This window comes from Camellia sinensis, chromosome 12 (assembly GCF_055761805.1).
Source record: "Camellia sinensis isolate YWXY chromosome 12, ASM5576180v1, whole genome shotgun sequence".
NCBI lineage: Eukaryota > Viridiplantae > Streptophyta > Magnoliopsida > Ericales > Theaceae > Camellia > Camellia sinensis.
This window is the reverse complement of record NC_138972.1, coordinates 120128428-120148834: the sequence shown is the minus strand read 5'-3', so window position 1 is coordinate 120148834 and position 20407 is coordinate 120128428. Positions and strand designations below refer to the sequence as shown.

The following is a 20407-nucleotide window of genomic DNA, read 5'->3' as shown; positions in this document are numbered from 1 at the left end:
ATAATTATTTAATTTTTTGATGTCTTTAAAAGGCTGATTTTTTATTAAAAAAAATTAAAAAGAAAATAACTTAAAGATGAAAATAAATCAAAAACAAAATCAAGCGAACCCCAACAAACATACAATTAGCATGGGCAACGTGAAACAAGTAAAATTGTTTTAAAAAGATAGTTAAAAATTAATTTTTTAATTTATTTTAAATATGTAAAAAATATGAGAAGCAATATAATCTAAATTAATTAAAAAATTAACCATAAATAATGTTCGAATAAACAATTAGAGAGAGAAAAGACATTTAGAAATGACAAAATTTATAAACTCACAGTACAATAATAACAAATAAAATTACCATCTAAAAAAAAAAGAAAAAAAATAACTCGAAAATACAAAATTTATGAAGAAAAACAAGGACGGCGGAACGCGCAATCCGACGCCGTTCGCCGGTTTTTGTTTGGTTCGCTTTTGCATTTGCGATTCTTTTCCTTCTCGCAGTGTAGCCGACGGCGGAACCCTTCCGACGCCGTTCGCGATCTGCTATTGCTATTCTTTCCCTTCTCAGTGAGCCATTCCCTTCTCTCTCTGTCTCTGCCTCTTTTCTGTGACAGGTTGGATGTTAAAATCATCACAATTTTTTCAGTTGTCTGGAGTAAAGACAATTCATATTGTCTTATGGATAGACCTGAAGCTTCTCAATATCCATGTTGGTTGCTTGTTTGTTTTGTTGACTCCTTCTGCATGCATTAAAGGGTAATCGAAACAGATTAACAACACTTTTATTGCTATCATAAAGGATTATTAGTATTTTTGTTATGAATAAAGTACTATTGTTCCTAACTGTTTTATATCTATATATATATTTTATTATTAAAAACGGGACTGGGAATTTATATTTTACTGGTGGACAGGTATGTTATTTGTGAAAGTTCTGTATTTTTGTTGGATCACATGCCTACTTGACTTTCCACCTCTATTCACCTTTTGTGTTTTTGCTATTTTGGGTCGATTCAGGTTAGTTGATATAGCACCACACTACTTTGACCTTGCAAACTTTCCACCTTGCAAGGCACGGCGTGTTGTTGAGAAGCTTTACAAGAAACGGGAAAAGGAGAGGGAAGAGAGCAGGAACAGAAAGTGAAGCTGTCCCCATGTTTATGCTCTCCTTGAGAATGTGTCTCAAGAGCTTTTTAGTTATCTGGATTTTATTAGCCCAGCAAAACCTCTCAACAGATCCCAGTTTCAGGAAAAGCACAATGGACTAGGTGGCCGAATTTCATGTACCATTAATGATGTAGGTTTTAGTCAAGTTAAAATTAAGAGCTGTACGAATCTGTTGTATGAACTCCCCCTTTTCTATTTTTTTTCTCTCTTTTGGATGTGGTTTATTCGCATTTTATTTTTATTAGATAGATTTTTCAACTGAAGCAAGAAAGTGGAACGACCATGGGCAAGAGAAGATAAATTCATGAGCTGTATGAACTCTCCTTATTTGTTTTTGATGTAGTGATTTTCTTGCATTTTATTGTTATAGATTTCTTTCTCTAGTTTGACACAAGAAAGTGGGTCTTACCGTGCGAGGATGAAGACGTTTTCTCCTCTCACTACTCTCTTCCCTCCCAACCCGTTTCCCATCACTAGACCCACCTCCAATTCCTACACCAACAACCCGACCACCAACAGTCTCTGCCCCTAACTTCCATGCTTCAGTTATTCCCACCGCCAACAAAGCCACCAACGCCATTACAGCAAACATTGCACCATTCTTTAAAATCTTCCCCATCGTTCCCCATCGTTTTACTCAAACGAAAAGAGAGGACCAGAAAGAAAAGAGTAGCAAGAGCTTTGTTTACTGCATACAAGAAATGTAGTGTGGTATTTATAGGGGTCAATTAGAAGGAGAAAATATTTTATGTAACAAGTATATGACATGATTAAGCTATTGTGGTATATTTTTTAACTTATTATTTATTATATGGTAAAAGTGAAATTAAAGTTGATGTAGCCAAAAATTCAATATTTTGAACTGAGCTCAATTACTCGAAAAGTCACTTGGAGCTCAACCTAAAGTATTGAGTGTTTAACCATATCAAATTCAGATTACACATACTATTACCACATGACACAAATTATAAGTTTAGAAATATACAAATCAAACATAGAAAAACACAAAAAAAAAAAAAAAAAAAAATGATGAAATTTTGTCCATTCAATTTTTTTTTTTTTTTGGGGTTCAATTCTATGTTTGATTTTTGTATTTCTAATATTGTTGCATGGCAAAGAAAAATACACTTCAGGCAGTGTAAGCACCCGTTACATAAAATCATTTCTCAGAAATAAGGGGTATAAATGCATGCATATCATCATCCCCTTATCTCTCTATCTCTTCCAAAGTGCCAATAGACAAAAGAAATTCAACCAACCATGACCAGGGATGCTCCACGACGGTGCACCCATTATTGCAACCCTAATCTCAACCAACTAAATGCCATCTTCCACCGCTATCTCTCTCTCTCTCTCTCTCTCTCTATGTGTCTGCGTTTGAAGTTTTGTTAGTATATAGTATTATGGACATCATCGTCGGCGAGACTGTTGACATTGTACATACATAACGCCACCACCACAGATGACATCAAACTTTTTTCTTTTTATAAGTTTTGGACAAGTGGGATTAAACGTGCCTTCAATAGAGCAATTCCAGCGAAAAATCGAACCATCTTGATGATCTTGCTCTTGAAATTACAGAGACTCTGTACACTCTGTTATATGTTAAGGTGCTATCTTGCTATATTATCTTTGAGTTTGAACTTAATAATTAACAATTTAATAATTGGTAATTTTTGTTACATTCATAGCATTTTTTTGTCTAACATCAATGTAAATAACTTTTTTTAAAGACAATAAACATTAAAATAAAAATATATGCTCTTAAAAAACACTGACACTCCTAGGGTATTTCATTGCCTATATTTTTAATTTTTGTACAACTTTGAATATATTTACGAAACAATTAAATTTTGGTTAACCCGACAGTTAAACCAATGACTCCTTAACCCGAGCCCTTTGTTCAAAGGCTAAAAATATCATTTCATATCAATGATTTGATACACTGCTGATTTTGGCAATGTAAGCATCATTAGGAAATGTTAAAACACAAATGCAACATAAAGTGTGGCTTCCTGACTATACATTCAATTCCAATTAACTCCTGAAAGTATGGTTATTGTACTTCCTGCTAAACTCATTGGTTTCTTATACATTCAGTTACAATTTGCAGTAAAACCGAGGAGAGGAAAAACTGTTTGCTTTCACTGAAGAAGCTACAAAGATACATTTGCGAGTTTTACAAGAGAGAGAGAGAGAGTAGATTTTCGGATCACTTAATTACACAGAATACAAACGTTGGAAGCAAAGACCTTTTTTTAAAAAAAAGAGACAAAAAAACCCACATAGAAATACAACCTACTACAAGGGGATTGTTTGCAATTCAGGAATATGCTCCAATCTTGCAGTTTCAGATTGATTTCTGTCATCCTGAAGAATGAGGACTTTCATCGTCCCTGATTCTTTCAACCAGGCCGCCACTAGAGCTCCAGTTGCTATAAACCGCCCAATATTACACTGGGCAACCCGAAACGGTGCACCCATGCCAGTAAGAAGTGTCTCGATTGCTCGCTTTAACGTGCCATCACCAACTACTTTGCTGTGTTTGCCCCACCCTGTTAAAATGCTGCACAGTCGACAAAAGTTGACTATTCTCTCTCCGATTGAAATGTGATTTTAAATGGTGAAAGTACAGAATCATCTGATGGTTTTTTGATATGATGATATACCTTAGTAGTTTTGGCAACTCATGACCTTCGAACACAATAGAGCGTATATTGAGCAGCCAGGCATGAACCATTGCGCGTGCAGCACCAGAAGACATCAGATGCAGATCTAAGCAAGAATCAGACCATATGTTTTCCCAGACATGACGTCGTTTCCCTTCAAGCACCACCAGTTGGGCCCCTCGTCTCTATAGGAAAACAAATACAGAGTCAAGAACAAAAGTTTTGGGATCTGTTAACATGAAACTCTTTGGAGATTTCCAGTTGGAGGAGGTGAGAACTGGGAGGAGAAAACTGAAACAAACAGAAATAAAAGCTGTTCTAAGGAAAACAGAGGAGAGGACAGTCTATACAATATCAAGCAACGGAGATTTAGAAACCCTTGCAACAAATACCAGAGAAAGAATCGTGTTCGTTAAAGTAAGGTGATGCTGCAAAAAGTGAAATAGAATAACATTGAATTTCTATCATCTCCTTCATCTACACAATTCAGTTATATGTAAGGCAACCAACCAGAAAATTTTTGGAGACCTTTACAAAAACTTTGGACACTCTTCACTGGCTTTTGTGATATTTAAAAAATAAAAATAAATAAATATTTAAATTTCATTTAATTAGCAACTCCACACACTAGTATCTCTGGACACGCAAATAGTAAATGGGGCAAGTTATTAGATACAATGGTAACAGCAACTCTGGAGCCATTTTGTGCCCCATGCAATAGCCAAAATGACGTATGAACCACACGACCATGATGCCAACTTTTCAATTCCAGCACAATCCAAGAGAAAGAGAGTTAGAACCTATTGGAATCATTAAATATGTACCAGTTAAACAACCTTGACCTTATAGTGTCCCAATTACCTACCGAGAAAAAGGGAAAATTAAAATAAATAAATAAAATAGAAACCATGTAACTTCAATTAACAGCAATTACTAAGACATACCTGCCCAAAGTGCCATAGCATGTCAGTCAACGCATTGTAAAATGCAGATGACGTTGAAGAGTCCATATGCTTCACCTCATTAAAAAGAGAGAGAGCATGCATCCATACATTATCCCTATGGCCCATGAGAAGTCCATGTGCCACACCATAGACTTGATTATCAAATAAACGAAGTTCCTCCAATAACAATGAAGCTTCTTCAAATGAATTACAACGGCTGCAACAAGTCACCCAATTGAATGACTAAGATAAACCATAATTTTCAGCAAAATGCATAAAATAGTGCTATCAAGAAGTTGGAAAATGACACAGGCAAAAAACCAGCAAGTTTAAACTTCTAATACACTGATGACAATCTCCAAGTCCTGGGTATAACAAATCCTTCCAATCATAATGCCTATTAGTGGTTCCTTCACACACACACACAATTTGGTTACCATTATTCCCGCGCCCCCCCCCCCCCCCCCCCCCCTCCTAAAAAATATATATATATAACTGATAAAAATAATTGGGCGTTTTTTTTTTTTCCCCAACCTAAAAAAAATATATATATAACTGATAAAAATAATTGGGCGTTTTTTTTTTTATATATAACTGATAAAAATAATGGAAGGAGATTTAATAGAAGTCTCCCTTAGCCTGCACAAGAACCAAAGGAGACATAATAGAGAACTAGCTCTTAATCTACTGCAAAGCCACAAATTAAAACAAAGTTTTCAAAGATATCCTTGAGGAATGCCCTAGGATTAGGCAACACCAGTAAAACAAGAAGGCACAACATATAAAATTAAACATCTGAAGAGGTAAATTGCAAAAGGACAGGGATAATAAATATATAGAAAAACACGCTTTGCGCCATATTGCAGCATGACTTGAGTGTTCCTTTCTTACAACATTTTAAAGGTTTTTTAACATTGGGCTTTTGGATTTACAAATGATAACTTCCATTACTTGATAACCACCTCACCTCACCCACCTAGAGCATAATTGTTGTAGCAGTGCAAAAATGTAAGCTTGTGAGTCCCATAAGGCATATGTCACATGAGCCACAGTATTATAGTTTCAGAAGTTATCCAACAACAATAATTGATTTGAGACTTGTTGAGGAGTATTTTATGTCTTTTTTGATACATCTTCTAACTCGTTATGATTTTAAGGTTACTGATCTGGACTGATAACTCAATCAAATAAAATATTTTTGCAACCCATACTTTACCTTATGGTGAGCAGTAACTGATTGATACTTCAAGAATATGAACTTGAATAAAGATTTACTCAAGTTTAGAAAAATTTAGTTGATGTTTTGAAGCCCCAAATGAGTATGGATTAAGCACATACTTGACTTCGTCCAGCCAACTTCAGCTTGTGGTACAATTACTAGCACATAGGACTACAGGTCATACATTCATATTGTATTCCAAAATCATTTATTCAACATAAGATGCATAAATAGCATCTGAAATGTTTTCAATTCATGTGCTCGACTGGCCTGTTTCACGAAGCAAGTTATGTAAGAAGGTCAGCCCAAATAATGGGCTACAGAGTACAGGTGAAACCAAGACAGGCAGAAGTGAAATCTAACAACAGCACAACATGTCACAAAAATAATATAGAGGCTAGATAAAATAGCAGATACTAGGTATACAGCCACATTCTTCACTTTCAATATTTTCCACCGAACAAGGTATGCAATTTAGTGAAGGATGGTAGGGATCAGACAGAAAAGTATACCTGCAAGCATTCAAAATTGCCGAAAAGGTGACAACATTTGGTTTTATTTTCAGTTCGTGCATCTTTTGAAAAACCCCCAAGACACACAAAATCTCCTGTCTGCCCTGTGATCATTCTTTGAATGATATGAATTTTCAGTAGCCAACTCCTCAAAAATCTTTATGATCCTGTCATCCTCTGCATATTCAATCTTGCTCTGAAAGGCATCCCGAAGAACCATTGACTCTGAAGATTCAACCTGTGACTCATCCTCTGCATATTCTCCAATTGCTGACTGACCAAAGGCATTAATTATAGAATTGTAAGTGACTACATTTGGTTGAATCCCTCTCTCGGTCATCTCATCAAGCAATAACACAGATGACTCGACTAACCCCTTTTTACACAATGCATCAATGAGTTTGCTATAAAACACAACATCCGCTTTCAACCCTTCTTGCCTGAACTCTTTATTTGTTTCAAATCTTTGCCAAAAATGAAAAACCCACCATACACTGTTTGCATATGTGGTGGAAAATTAAGTATTGCTATAATTATGGATCTGGGGAAAAAAAAATATAAAAAGATACAGAACAAGGAAACTGCATAATTTCGAGCAGAAACATAATAAGCTTGAACAATGATCACAATTTTTTATTAGTATTCAGAAGATATATAGCTGGGATATAACATATACTACAAGAAATCAGCTTTTTAGGGGCAAATTTATTTCGTCCCTAAAAGCGTAATATTTGTTGGAAAAAACTTTAGCCAACAAATTTCCACCGTCGCGAGGTTTGTCCCAAATAGCCCGTCCGGAAAAGTCAAAAATTGACTTTTAGAGACAAAATTTTGCATTTGTCACTATAAATAGACTTTTAGAGACAAATATATGTGGTTACAAAAAGTTTTGATTTTGAGACAATCAAAATTTGTCTCTAAAAGTCTAATTATAGTTCAAGGCCACCGTAGTAGTTATGGAGACGAAATTAATTTTTAAGACAACACAAATTGGTGTCTAAAAGTTTTAATTTTTGGAACAAATGATAGTGGTCTCTAAAAGTTTTAGGTTTTTTAGGACAAATGAAAGTGGTGGTTAAAAGTTTTAATTTTTGGGACAAATAAAAGTGGTGGCTAAAAGTTTGTTAAATTTTTTTTGAGACAAGTAAAATTGGTCTCTAAAAGTTTAATAATTTTTTTTTTATTTTTTTTTTATTTTGTAACAATTATTCTAAAAATACTAGTTTGAACATCAACTTATATTCCTTTCTTGATTTCTCAACAACCAAATAGAAAATATTTATCACCAGACCATCTGCTCATCTCCAAATTAAAATTCAACTACACCAAAAAAAAAAAAAATGCTCATCACATTCAATAACGAACAAATACCATGCTCTGATTCATTAGTACGTAATATCTTGATTGTATATCTGATAGAGATTTCAAAAGTACCATTTCTAATTTGTAGCATTCAACTATTCAATGAACAGATTGTAATTAGAGTTATATCTACCTACATAACAAAACAACTCAACTCATCGCATCTTCTTCTCAATGGCTTCGTTGAAATGGCATTCAAAATCTAGCAGATAGCTCCTAAGCTTTAAATCGACGCAAGCTTGCAGGACCTGCATAGAATAGGCCAAACTCTCACAATCCAGAATGGTCAAGTAATATAAGCAAAAGTCAACCAACAATCTAGTGCTTTGATTATTAATTCCAAATATAAAAAAAGCCACAATGTGGACTAGGTTCTCAACAATATTGATTGAAATTCAGCAATTAACAATCATGGTTATGTTAAAGAAAACAATTAGCATTTGAAGAATTAACAAACCTTGATTTGGAATTTGGTTTTGGGAACATCGGTGCATTCGGGCCAAACCTCATAAAGAATCAGCAGGGGTTCCAGCATCCCTCCATATTTTTGAAAAACCACAAAACAAGAACCCTGCTAGGAATAATGAGAAAGATTAGTATTTAGCAAACAGAGAGCTTAACAGGACAGTGAATTACTATCGGGAAGATGATACAGCCTACGGCTAAAGCTACATATTGTACAATAAACAAGTAATGGAAGCTTCACTAATCGTCTGTACGGCCCCCCTGAAACAGGTTACCTGTTTGGAAATAAATAACTCGGTTATAATCCTTAATGGATACATGACACGGACCAAAAACTAGTAACAAGCATGCTTAAATAATTTTATAGAGCAGGCGTAAAGAAACATAACCGGATTGTGGGGAAACTATAAATGTTCACACCGATTCACCATTCATAACCCACATAAACAATTTTCTAGTTTCATCGTAACTGTTTGGTTTTCAAGTGGGATCAAACACAGCAAGAATGGCAGTTACAGAAACAAAACATGTTGAAAAGTCCACCCAAAAGCACCTATACAAAAAAATCAATAACTTTTTGGTTTTCAAGTGGGATCAAACACACCGATTCAACTTATTCTTGCCACATCTCACCTATTATTAAATGCATAAGTCATAGTACAAAGTGTTTCTTTTATTATTAAACATTTCTCATCTACAGGACATATAGAATTGGAGATAGCAGGTTGCACTTGTTTGTTGGTAGGCTTTCATCACTTTCACTTGCAGACTAGCAAAGTGAAGTACTAATGTAGAATTGTTTTCTAGTGACAATTTGAGTCCGTGATTGTGAAAATAATGCTTCCAAAACTTTCGCATGCCAATCATAATAAATCATATAGTCAAAAAATAAAATATGCATATTTTTCTTAATGCGTAAAGTAGTCTTTCCCATAATGCAAAAGCCTCTTAACAGTTGATCCAACAAAAATCTACAACTTCTCTCAGTTGTGTTAACTCTAGAATTACAAAGATGCATTTCCTTTTCTTTCATAAATTCCTTGTTTAAAGATTCAACAAATTCACAAGCATTCTGCAAGGTGATGTTTATTTTACATCAAACTCGGCATTTAACTTCGAATAGGAACACAATTACTGTTCATACCATAGCATATTATGACACGGAGCTTAGGGCACTTCATATTTAAACCACTATGTTTGACAGAAAATGAGACAAGATTGACAAAGTTACCTTATAGTCCTTGTCAGACCACTTTTCGCACAAGAACTTCCACGCCTCCTTTTCCATATTTTCAGGTGGATCTGCAAGGGCAGATTCCATTGTAGGGAAACTTCTAAAGCGTTGTCGTAGGTCATGGCGATAGCTCTTATACCGGTCGTGCATCAAATAGAGGATAGATTCAATAGCATAGGGTTCATTGGTAAACTTAAAACCTTCCTGTCATACCAAACAAGAAAAAATTAAAGCACATTAAAACCTTCCCTCAAAGTTATTTATGGTGCTTGTTAATTATTGTGCCAGAAACAAATAAATGGTACAAATAGTGCTATCAAAATGCTTGATGAAATAATGTGGGAAGAGGAAATTTACTGGGGAAATAACTATCTAGAAAATAATTTGGAAAGAGGAAATCTAAATCTCAGCAATTGTACCACTTACCTGAAGGTATGCAACCAATGTTTCTTTATCCTCTTCACTAATATCAGTCCACGATGGCACATTTTGTGGGGCAAATTGCCTAGTGACAATCCCTAATTCACTAGTAAATTTTTCAGATGCTTCACCATATGGTCGTCTACTAACCTTACAAATCTGAATAGGTAGTCGCACCCCTATTCAGATTAAATCCACAAACCATCGATCAGACTCTCTGAGAGCAGGGATGAAATCAACAATGAAATTAGGGATGAGAGAGAGAGAGAGAGAGAGAGAGGTGTGGAGAGGAAATGAAATCCCGATTATAATTGTGGAAATAGTGAAAACATAATAAAAAAATAAATGAGTCAGGTTTATTGGCAACCAACTAAAGACGTCTGCAAAAAGGCATTAACTCTTTTACAACCAAATGGCTTTGTCTTAAAAATATAATAATATGATTAAGTATTTCTTTTTTCAAATTTCCTTATTTTGTCCTTAAAAGTATAATTTTTATAGACAAATTATTTTTGTTCCTAAAATTTTGTCTTTAAAACTTTGATTTCTTGTAGTGATATAATTTTTGTTGCATTATTTCATTAACTTGGTACATAGTAAATCGTACACCTTTTCATGCTTATGATAGGCCCCATGCATGTCACGTCCTCCATCTCTATCTATTACCATGCCCCTGCCACATGACCACCCTTGCCACCCCTAGGACCACCGCCTCCACCTTCCCCACCCTCAATACCACTACCTTCACAACCCCTTTTACCTTTGTCATCACAACCCTTGCCACCGCCATCGTGGCCACCTCCACTTGGGGCGCCCCCATGACCTCCACCTATTCTTCCTCCACCATTGCCACCTTCTCCACTACCTCCACCCTTGCCACCTCCACCTGGGGCACCCCCAACACCACCACGACCTCCACCTATTTCACCTCCACCACCTTCTTTGCAATTGCCACCTCTTTGCTACCTCCACCTTTGCCAGCGCCACCTTCTCCCCCTACACCTCCACCGCAGCCCCTAGAAACACAACCACCATGGCCCCCTCCACCTCCATAGCCGCCACCGCCGGCATGGCCACCTCCCCCATCCATGACCACCTCCAAATCCAAGTTTTTCACCTCCAGCACCATCACCTGGCACGGCACCATCTTTGCCCACCCTAGCATCGCTACCACCACCTTCAACATCCCCATTACCACCTCTTCCACCAACATTGTTTGCCTTGGTGCCTTCACCAACCCCAATATCACCGCCTGCCTTGCCATCCTCATCACTGCCACCATTAGTCTCTTCCTCAAACCTTCGTCCTTCGGTTACTCCCACCACAAACAAAGCTACCAACACCATTACAGTAAACATTCCAACATTCTTTAAAAACTTCCTCATCTTTTACTAAGAGGAAAAGAGAGGAACAGAGCTTAGGAAAAACTTTGCTTAATACAAGCAATCGATTCTGGTACTTATAGGGGTAAACAAGATCTTGGTATGACTGCATGCATAAACAAGACTGTAAATGCATACATAAATGAGATATTGTCCATGTTGGGTGTAGTTTTTTATTTTTTATTTTTGTAACCGGAAAGTTGATAATAAGATCGAAGATAAAAGTATCCCTTTGACACTTTCTTTAAGAAAAAAAGAGCTCTTATAAACTAACCAAATAAGAAAATTTATGCATGCGTAAACATGATCTTGGTATAAATGCTTTTAACTAAAACATCGTCTCTTTTATCTCTTCCTTTTCAACGAGCTCTTATAAACTAGCCAAATAGGGAAATTGCTATAGATGCATGTGTAAACATGTTCTTGGTATAAATAATTTCAACTAAAACATCATATCCTTATCTCTTCCCAAATCTAAAACGGCCATGAAGCACATTAAACTCCTAATCCAGAATTCAGAGTCTCAAAGTTGTGTTCCCCATCATTGAAACTTCTACAAAAATCAGTCTTGAAGCTGAATTGTGGATGACTCAAGAGACTAAAGACTAATCATGAATATAATTTCTCTCTTGTATTAATTTGGTTCATATAATTTTGATTATATTGCATCAATTTATTCCAATTAAGAACACTTGTTAAGAAATTGGACGGAAATGGGTAAAATCCATAGTGAGATGGTTTGTGGAAGAGGGAAAGGTGAATAGATCATTTTGTCTTTAATTTTTCTCAAAATTTTAATGGACATGATCAATTGAACCAAATTGAAATAACATTAACAAATTAAGTGCAAAATTGATCAATTGGAAAATCTTTTTTTGATAATTCTTACAAGAGTTTCATCGTCACTTTTTTCAACCAATATTTTTTTTTGTTGATGATTTTGTTTGTTTATTTGTCAGTTTTATGATTTATATAGTTGAACTATTAATTTTAAAGGAGTAATGCTAGGAATTCTAAATAATTTACTAAATGTTTTATCAAACCTCTTACATGAGTGTGGGATTCACACACATGTGAGTTTGTGTGGATCCTACACCCATATGAAATATTTGTTAAAAAATTTGATATATTATTTGGAGTTCATAGCATTTTTTCATTTTAAAGTACACACCTAGTCACCATTCTAATTTATATGAAGGTGAATTTAACGAGGTCATTAATTTAATTTACTCATTTTTTTTTTTTTCTAAAAATAGGGGTTCCATGAAGCCCAGCCAAATCAATTGTTCAAATTACTCTTGAAACAAGTGAAATTTAAAGCCATCCCAATGGTTTAGTAGCCCATCTTAGGGTGTGATAAATGGGAGGTTAAGTTAATGGAAAAGTGGTGAACTTTTTAGTTGTAATTTAACTATATCAATATATTAATGCTATCTTTGACAAAATAAATAAAAAAAAAAACAAAAAAAAAAACATACTTTACATAATAAGCTCAAGCTCTTGGGGCTATGTTTAAAAAAAAACAAAGATAAAAAAAAGGGAAGACTCCTAGGGGCTTAAAATAAAATAATAAAAGGAAGAAAAAAAGATACAATGGGATTATTCGCAATTTGGAAACAATAATGCTAGGTATCATGAAAACAATGTCATGAAAAGTTTTCATGAAGATTCTCCACCCTTGAATTAGATTATAGTGTTTGTAGTGTTTTATTGTATGTTATGCATTCACCATTGAATTAGTTTCATGAAGTTTTTCATGATATTTATTTCATGATATGTAGCATTATCCATTTGGAAATATGCTCCAATGATGCATTATTTGATTGACTTATTTAGAGTACATAACTACACACACAATAATATAAGATAACACTTGTTTCATATTTTTATGATAATAGCCCTACGCCTCCACTATCACATTTTTCGTTACTTTTTGCTCCACCACCATCACCTCCTCCTTTGCCACCACCTTTACAACCTCTACCACCGCCACCTTTGCCACCGCCAATACCGCCGCCTCCGCCTACAGCACCACCTTCACCACCCCCAATACCGCCTCCTCCACCTCCACCTCCACCTCCTTGCCACCCCCAGCACCACCGCCTCCTTTTCCACTCCCAGCACCGCCACCTCTGCCTACACCACCACCTCCCTTGCCGCCGCCACCTACACTGCTTCCACCAACGCCACCACCTTCCTTACCGCCACCACCTCCGCCTTCACTGCCACCTCCACCTACACCACCTCCTCCACCACACCACCTCCATTGCCGCCACCTTCACAGCCACCTTCGCCTACACTACCACCTTCACAACCACCTTCACCTACACCACCTCCCTTGCCACTCCCAGTACTGCCACCTCCACCTTCACAACCTCCTTTGCCACTCCCAACACTGCCACCTCCACCTTAAACACCACCTCCCTTGCCTTCACCTTCACCTCCGCCTATCTTACCACCTTCACAATCACCTCCCTTACCGCCACCTCCACCTACACACCACCACCTCCACCTTGACCGCCTCCCTTGCCGCCCCCAACACCTCCACCTTGACCACCTCCCTTGCCGTACCCAACACCGCCACCTCTGCCTACACCACCTCCCTTCCCACTTCCAGCACTGCCACCTTCACTTACACCGCCACCTTCCCTACCTCCCTTGCCACCCCCAACACTGCCACCTCCGCCTTCATCACCACCTCTACTTACGCCAACTCCCTTACTGCCTCCAGTACCACCACCCTTGACATCCCCAATATCGCTGCCTCCACCAAGACCATCAACGGCCTGATTTTTCTGCTTGATTGAATAGAATTCCGAACCATATCACTATTTACTATGTATCTTTTTGCTTTTTGCCGGATATAAATTTTATAGAAGTGGTGTGTGCTTGTAGAATCTGATTCAGACCTCAAAGAATACTTGTGTTCACATTTGTATAATAACCCCCTTCAGCAACTGGGCCACAGGGATTTGAAACCACCCTTCCTTCAGCGGTGTTTGGTTTGTGGATATAAAACAGATAAATTGACATTTTAAGGTTGGGTTTGGTAAAAAATAAATAAATAAATAAAAAGAAGCAAAATTTTGGTCTTTCGTTGGTTTTGGTCTTGAATGAATTTTCTTTTTTAAATTTCAAATAACTTTTTCACGTGTAGGTTTTTTTAGACTTGGAAGGAAAAGAAAAAAAAAACTAGATATTTTTTTACTAATTTCAAAATACTTTTATTGAATTAAAAATTTATTTTAACTTTTTCACTATTTCTTGAAGCATTTTTTTTACACAAATTTAATATTAAACAATGCTTTTGTTAGCATATGTCATTAAAATGATGTGAGTATATATATAAATACATAAAAATGTATGGAGTTATGTAAAATATATATTAAATTTTAATTTTAATATTTTTGATATTATTTGAACCTTAACCAATTTGAGGGGTTGAGGGGTAGTTAGTAGGATCTATTTTTAAAATGAAAAAATTCATTAATTTAATTTATGATTGCAAAAAATTCTAAAATTTCAGCTTCCAAAATTCTAAAACGTTCGAGGAAATATAGAATATATATGAATTACCAATAATTTACAAAATGTATTAATGGGACTAATTTTTAAAAAATCTTCTTTATTCATGTTTAAAAGTTTACTTCAATTACTTGTGCTTCATTTGTTGCTTTTCTTTTTTTCTTCTAAACACAATATAAATCAAGTCAATTACTGGTTTTCCAAGACACTTCAGATACTCCACATTTATGCTAGCTATGTTCAAATTTTTTTTTTATTTAAAAAAAATGTTTAAAAACTTATTTTAATTTGATCACAATAATATAATATGATGTGTCAAATTTTAATTTATCACACACCACATTATTATGAGTAAATTTATAAATTTAAAATTATAAATCTATAACATTTCTTAAGAACTGATAAACTTAAAAGCTCAACTGCATTTATAGAATTATTATAGGGCCTAGATCTCAATAGATAGGCTGGTCCATCCTAAAACAAATTGATATGAATTTGGGACATTGACCCTTTCTTTCACCCAATTGAGTTTTTTAAATTCACTTTTTAGAAAGTTGAAATTTTTTGTTTCGTATTTTTCTATTTTATTTTTAATATTTTAAGTAATTTTTTTAAATTTTTATATACACTTAACATAAATACACTTAAAAAATTTAATATTTATGAAAAACCCAATAATAATTTATTTTTTACTATCATCTAAACTGTTATCAACACTAATTTACTAATTTATTCATATAAGAAATTGAATAGTGAGATTTTTTAAAATAATTTAAATAAATATATTATTTATACTAAAGAGCTTAAATTACAGAGTTTAAATTACATAGTAAAAAAAATAAAAATAAAAAATTACATAGCTAAAGAACCCAAAAGCTTCTGTATCTACTATACAGAGCTTAAATTACATAGCTAAAGAACCCAAAAGCTTCTCTATCTACTATACAGAGCTTAAATTACAACCCAAAAAATGCAAACGCTAATCCTAACATCCGAGCAGTGGTCTTCTTCTTCATCTCCTCCATGAGGACCCAGAAGAAGATTCCAACTCGAACGAGGCAGACTCAGTTGAGAAGAAAGAATCAGACTCGACGTTTGGTTCGCCATTGTCGCGGTTTGAAAACAGCACTATTGCTGTGACTTCGACAGCAGAAATGATAGAGGACCCCCCCAACAACAATACCCACATACACAGGTCAGTGATGAGTGACAGGAGGGCAATAAAAACCAAAAACAACCATTTCCAATACATTGTCGTTTAAGAGAGAGAAAGAGAGAGAGTTGGGGTAGGCTTATGACTTCGAGAGCAGAAATGATGGAGGACCCCCCCAATAACAATACCCACATCGACAGGTCAGTGATGAGTGATAGGAGGGCAAAAAAAACCAAAAACAACCATTTCCAATACATTGTTGTTTGAGAGAGAGAGAGAGAGAGAGTTGGGGTGGGCTTAGGGACTGAAACGAGTCGCTTACACAGAGAGCTCTATTCACAGAAGAGAATGCATACATGGTTATGCTCTGCTTCCAATAAATATTGGAATTCAGTTCACAAATTCCATTTTAGAAATTATTTTTTATGGTATGGTGTGGGTTTATAATTCCATTCCATTTCACAAATTCCATATTCTTATTTGGATGTTTTCTTCTAAACTAATTATTCAAAAATTCCATTCCATTTCAGAAAATTATTTATGGTATGGTGTGGGTTATGTTTTTTTTTTTTATGTGTTTTCTCTTACTAATTTGACTTGTATGTATGTACTATACTCTACTGCAGGTCAACATAGAATATGGTCTTGACCCGTCCATAGGGAAGGCAACAATGCAAGTAGCCCAAGAGGTGGCTGAAGGAAAGCTTAATGACCATTTTCCACTTGTGGTGTGGCAGACTGGCATTGGGACTCAAAGCAACATGAATGCCAATGAGGTAAGTAAACATTTATGAATCTTTGGTTTTTGGTTTCATGTTTTTCTAATTTTGTATGCTACTAACACCCAATTTGCATTGGTGGAATTTTAAAAAAACTTTGTTCAAATTTTTGTTGGTCTTGTTTTCTTTATGTTTTTGTTGTTGTGTGTGGACCTGGGGTCATTATGTTCCAAATTTAGTCTCATATGATAACTTTTAGGGTATGTAGGCGGCTTGGCCTAACTATAAAGGCTTGTTATTGGTGTGGGTGCGGGTTTGAGTCACGGGTGATTTAAGCAACCCTTGGCTTGACCATTGGGCAACTTTGGTGCTCACTGCTCACCCAAGGCCCTGCATAAAAGGGGGCCTCATTTTTTTTATATACAATGTATATATCAGATAAAAATAAAAATAATGTTATAAAGGAAATTGGAAAAAGCAAAAATAGGCAAAAATGATCTCTCTTTAAATCGTATTTCATACATATCAAAACAAACTACCCTATCATTATTATATCTCTCAATAGTTATCGTTATACTTTGCCCTTTCTCTGCATCGTAACAAAGAAAATGACAAACGTATTTCTTACTAGAGAGGAGGAGATAGAAGATGTATGTAGGAAAATGACAAAAGAAATTGGAAATATGGGAGATGCCTGCAGGCCTGTGAAAGCAGTGCCGCTGTATTCTACGCTTCCTCCTGCTTTGGAGCAGAAGATATTTGAACCTGCTCCTACCCCCCTGACTGTGGGCGGCCCTCCTGGGAGGAAGATTGTAGTCTCAACAACATTGCAGAAACCTCTTTGACCATAGATGGTATAGTTTATGTGATAAACCCTGGGTTTGCAAAACAAATGGTCTATAACCCTCGAATACGTGTTGAATCTTTGTTGGTCTCTCCGATATCAAAGGCTAGTGCTCACCAAAGATCAGGTCGTGCTGGAAGAACGCAACCAGGAAAATGTTTTAGACTCTACACTGAGAAAAGTTTCAATAATGATCTTCAGCCACAGACATACCCAGAAATACTGCGATCAAACCTTGCAAACACAGTTCTCACCTTGAAGAAACTAGGGATAGATGATCTGGTCCATTTTGATTTTATGGATCCCCCTGCCCCAAAGACATTGATGCGCTCATTAGAGGTTTTGAATTACTTGGGAGCGTTAGATGATGAAGGCAACTTGACCAAGCTGGGTGAGATCATGAGTGAGTTCCCCTTGGATCCGCAGATGTCAAAGATGCTTGTTTTTAGCCAGGAATTTAACTGTTCAAATGAGATTCTGTCTATTTCTACCATGCTTTCAGGTTTGTTGTCTGTTACCTGGCTTTCTTTGTGTTTGTGAGTCTAATCGTGGGTCTAAGTTGACGTAGACCACGATGGGCTGAGAATGTTGCTTCATTATTTGTGAATGCGTGCCCATTTTGTATCATGTGCATAGACATGTATCTAGGCATATGATGTTACGTGTTTAATTGCATTTTTTGTACATGGTGTACATCTGCATGCAGTTAAATGTGTGTCCACTTAGGTTGTCTTCAGCAACTGTCTTGTCTGGGTTCCATGCCCCCTGTTGGCATGCACCATAGAATTTCTAAGTGCTGATACAGATAGTTGCAGTTTTTCAGTATTCTCTCATGAAGCACATGGTGTCGTCTCGCCTCTATGCATCTGCTGACCTATCGTGGGCGTCCTCTGTGATAACCAATTTTTTCTTTAGTACCCAATTACTTTATCTGGCCTAAGGAGGCTTAAAAAGCAGCAGATGAAGCAAAGGCACGGTTTGGGCTCATTGATGGGGATCACCTTACACCCTTGAATGTATACCATGCATACAAGCAAAATAGTAAGTATCTAACTGCATTCTCTATTTCTTGCCTTTTGCTTTGAGAATCAGAGAGGCTTTTATTAATGATGTATGCATTTCTTATCGTGCTTACATGTAAATGGGTTTTAGACGAGGATCCATCTTGGTGTTATGAAAACTTTGTCAACCAAAGGGCATTGAAAGCTGCTGATAATGTGAGACAACAGCTAGTTCGGATCATGGTTAGGTTCAACCTCAAGCAATGCAGTACAGATTTTAACAGTCGTGACTACTACATCAACATCAGAAAAGCTATGCTAGCTGGATATTTCACGCAGGTGGCTCATCTGGAGCGCACTGGACACTATTTTACTGTGAAGGACAATCAGGTACGTAGATATGTTGATTCATCTCTTGTTTTAACCTTTAGGAGATTGTATATTTGACTCACACGGGACAAGATTTTTTCTTACATTTTTCTAATACTGTAATGTGGCATATGTAGGTGGTTCACTTGCACCCTTCAAATTGCCTGGATCATAAGCCAGAGTGGGTCATCTATAATGATTTTGTCTTAACAAGTAGAAATTTCATCCACACAGTAACAGGTGTTCGTGGGGAATGGGTAGTTTCTCTTTCTAATATGCGGTTCTATTGGTTCTTGTTCAATACAGTTGTCAGCAGAGTAATGTTCACCATGGAAATAGGGAATTTAATACATGAAATAGTGCAAAATTTATACACATTTTGTATGAGACAAAAATACCAAACTTTGATTAGTTTCTTACTGTTTATGCTAACTATGCATAATATGGAAGTAAAGATCTACAAATCTCCTGAACAAAAATTATGCATAATTCTACTACTATGTTATAAGTGTCTGTTTTCTTGTTTGTCTCATAGTGTTTTCTTGTTTGTCTCATAGTTGTTGAGTGTATGATGTCAAATTTAGTACTAAAAGAAGTGATAGGTAATGAACTGCGGAGCAAAGAAGATTGAAATTTATGTTTATAGGAGTGTTCAGATGCGTTGCTACTGATGCTTGTCTAATACAGATGTGTCTGCTTTATAATAGTGTCAATGCCATTTGCATTGAGGATTCTTCCATAAACATAAAGCTTGTTGTTGTTCTGTTTTGTAGAAGGCTTCTTTAATTTCTATCTCCATTCCTTCATAATAGTGATTTTATTATCACTAGTTCTATATTGGCTCAAAAAATTCTCGTGAATTAGGTAGACGACTTAGAAGCAGTTTGGGGAAAATGTCCACCCTTACACCATAGCTTGCTTGGACTATCTCTCTCTCTGTCTACCTGATGAAAGGATGTTGGGGTTGACCTCATTTTGAGTTTTCAATGTATAGGCTTTGCTCTGTTGTTCTTGATAGTTAACCCAGCTTTCGCTGAAAATTGGTGAGGCAAAAAAATAAAATAAAATAAAACTAGATGTTTTTTAGGCCCGATGTTACTAAAACTAAGGTTTGCCCTGCACAGAGAGGAACAATTCCCACTCAAACCAAGTTTTTGCCGTTTCCAAACAAGCCCTTCCCTTCTCTCTCTGTCTCTTCGCGCACCCAATGCTAGTAGGTTGGTCAGAGTAAATGTTTATGATCAAAGGTTAGACGGTAATGACAGTTTGCAGGCGTGGTTTATTTTCCCAGTAGATTGTTAATGCGAGTTAGTCTATTATGGGAATGGTTATTGTTCAATTAACGACAAACAGGTGCCATGGATGGTGAAGTATCGACTTGAAAATTTCAATATTAAAAGGGGGGTTACGTATTGTAAAATAAAGGGGTAT

The 20407-nt window shown here is 36.0% G+C and overlaps 2 protein-coding genes, 1 long non-coding RNA gene and 1 pseudogene across 4 annotated transcripts; 2 read left to right on the top strand and 2 right to left on the bottom strand.

Annotated features, from left to right (window-relative positions):
- Positions 1-596: 596 nt before the first annotated feature.
- LOC114279488 (uncharacterized) lies at positions 597-1525 on the top strand. Its single transcript, XR_003635324.2, has 2 exons — positions 597-747; positions 1009-1525. It is a non-coding gene; the product is annotated as an uncharacterized LOC114279488 (long non-coding RNA).
- A 1758-nt stretch (positions 1526-3283) lies between these two features.
- Positions 3284-6954, bottom strand: LOC145804741 (pentatricopeptide repeat-containing protein GUN1, chloroplastic-like). Its single transcript, XM_082899714.1, has 4 exons — positions 6503-6954; positions 4772-4988; positions 3828-4012; positions 3284-3724 (listed from the first exon to the last, which is right to left on the bottom strand). Exons 1-4 carry the CDS (start codon positions 6562-6564, stop codon positions 3460-3462), a joined length of 729 nt encoding a protein of 242 aa, XP_082755840.1. The 5' UTR covers positions 6565-6954; the 3' UTR covers positions 3284-3459.
- A 900-nt stretch (positions 6955-7854) lies between these two features.
- LOC114311942 (uncharacterized) lies at positions 7855-11368 on the bottom strand. The gene is made up of 6 exons (XM_082898034.1): positions 11101-11368; positions 10664-10902; positions 9990-10142; positions 9561-9767; positions 8322-8435; positions 7855-8112 (listed from the first exon to the last, which is right to left on the bottom strand). The coding sequence occupies exons 1-6, from the start codon at positions 11366-11368 to the stop codon at positions 8020-8022; spliced, it is 1074 nt and encodes a 357-aa protein (XP_082754160.1). The 3' UTR covers positions 7855-8019.
- A 4816-nt stretch (positions 11369-16184) lies between these two features.
- On the top strand, positions 16185-19542 carry LOC145789314 (putative pre-mRNA-splicing factor ATP-dependent RNA helicase DEAH2; annotated as a pseudogene). Its single transcript, XR_014345978.1, has 7 exons — positions 16185-16243; positions 16574-16586; positions 16670-16819; positions 17368-18108; positions 18522-18647; positions 18759-18997; positions 19114-19542. The product of XR_014345978.1 is annotated as a putative pre-mRNA-splicing factor ATP-dependent RNA helicase DEAH2 (transcript).
- Positions 19543-20407: the final 865 nt, after the last annotated feature.

Coding starts and splice junctions, on each gene's coding strand:
- LOC145804741 (XM_082899714.1), bottom strand. CDS start 6,564: ATGCACGAACTGAAAATAAAACCAAATGTTGTCACCTTTTCGGCAATT. Junction 4,989..6,502: donor GCAATTTTGAATGCTTGCAG/GTATACTTTTCT, acceptor GACTTGTTGCAG/CCGTTGTAATTCATTTGAAG. Junction 4,013..4,771: donor TGCTATGGCACTTTGGGCAG/GTATGTCTTAGT, acceptor GTTTTCCTATAG/AGACGAGGGGCCCAACTGGT.
- LOC114311942 (XM_082898034.1), bottom strand. CDS start 11,368: ATGAGGAAGTTTTTAAAGAATGTTGGAATGTTTACTGTAATGGTGTTG. Junction 10,903..11,100: donor GCCAGGTGATGGTGCTGGAG/GTGAAAAACTTG, acceptor GAGGTGAAATAG/GTGGAGGTCGTGGTGGTGTT. Junction 9,768..9,989: donor CATTGGTTGCATACCTTCAG/GTAAGTGGTACA, acceptor TTGGTATGACAG/GAAGGTTTTAAGTTTACCAA.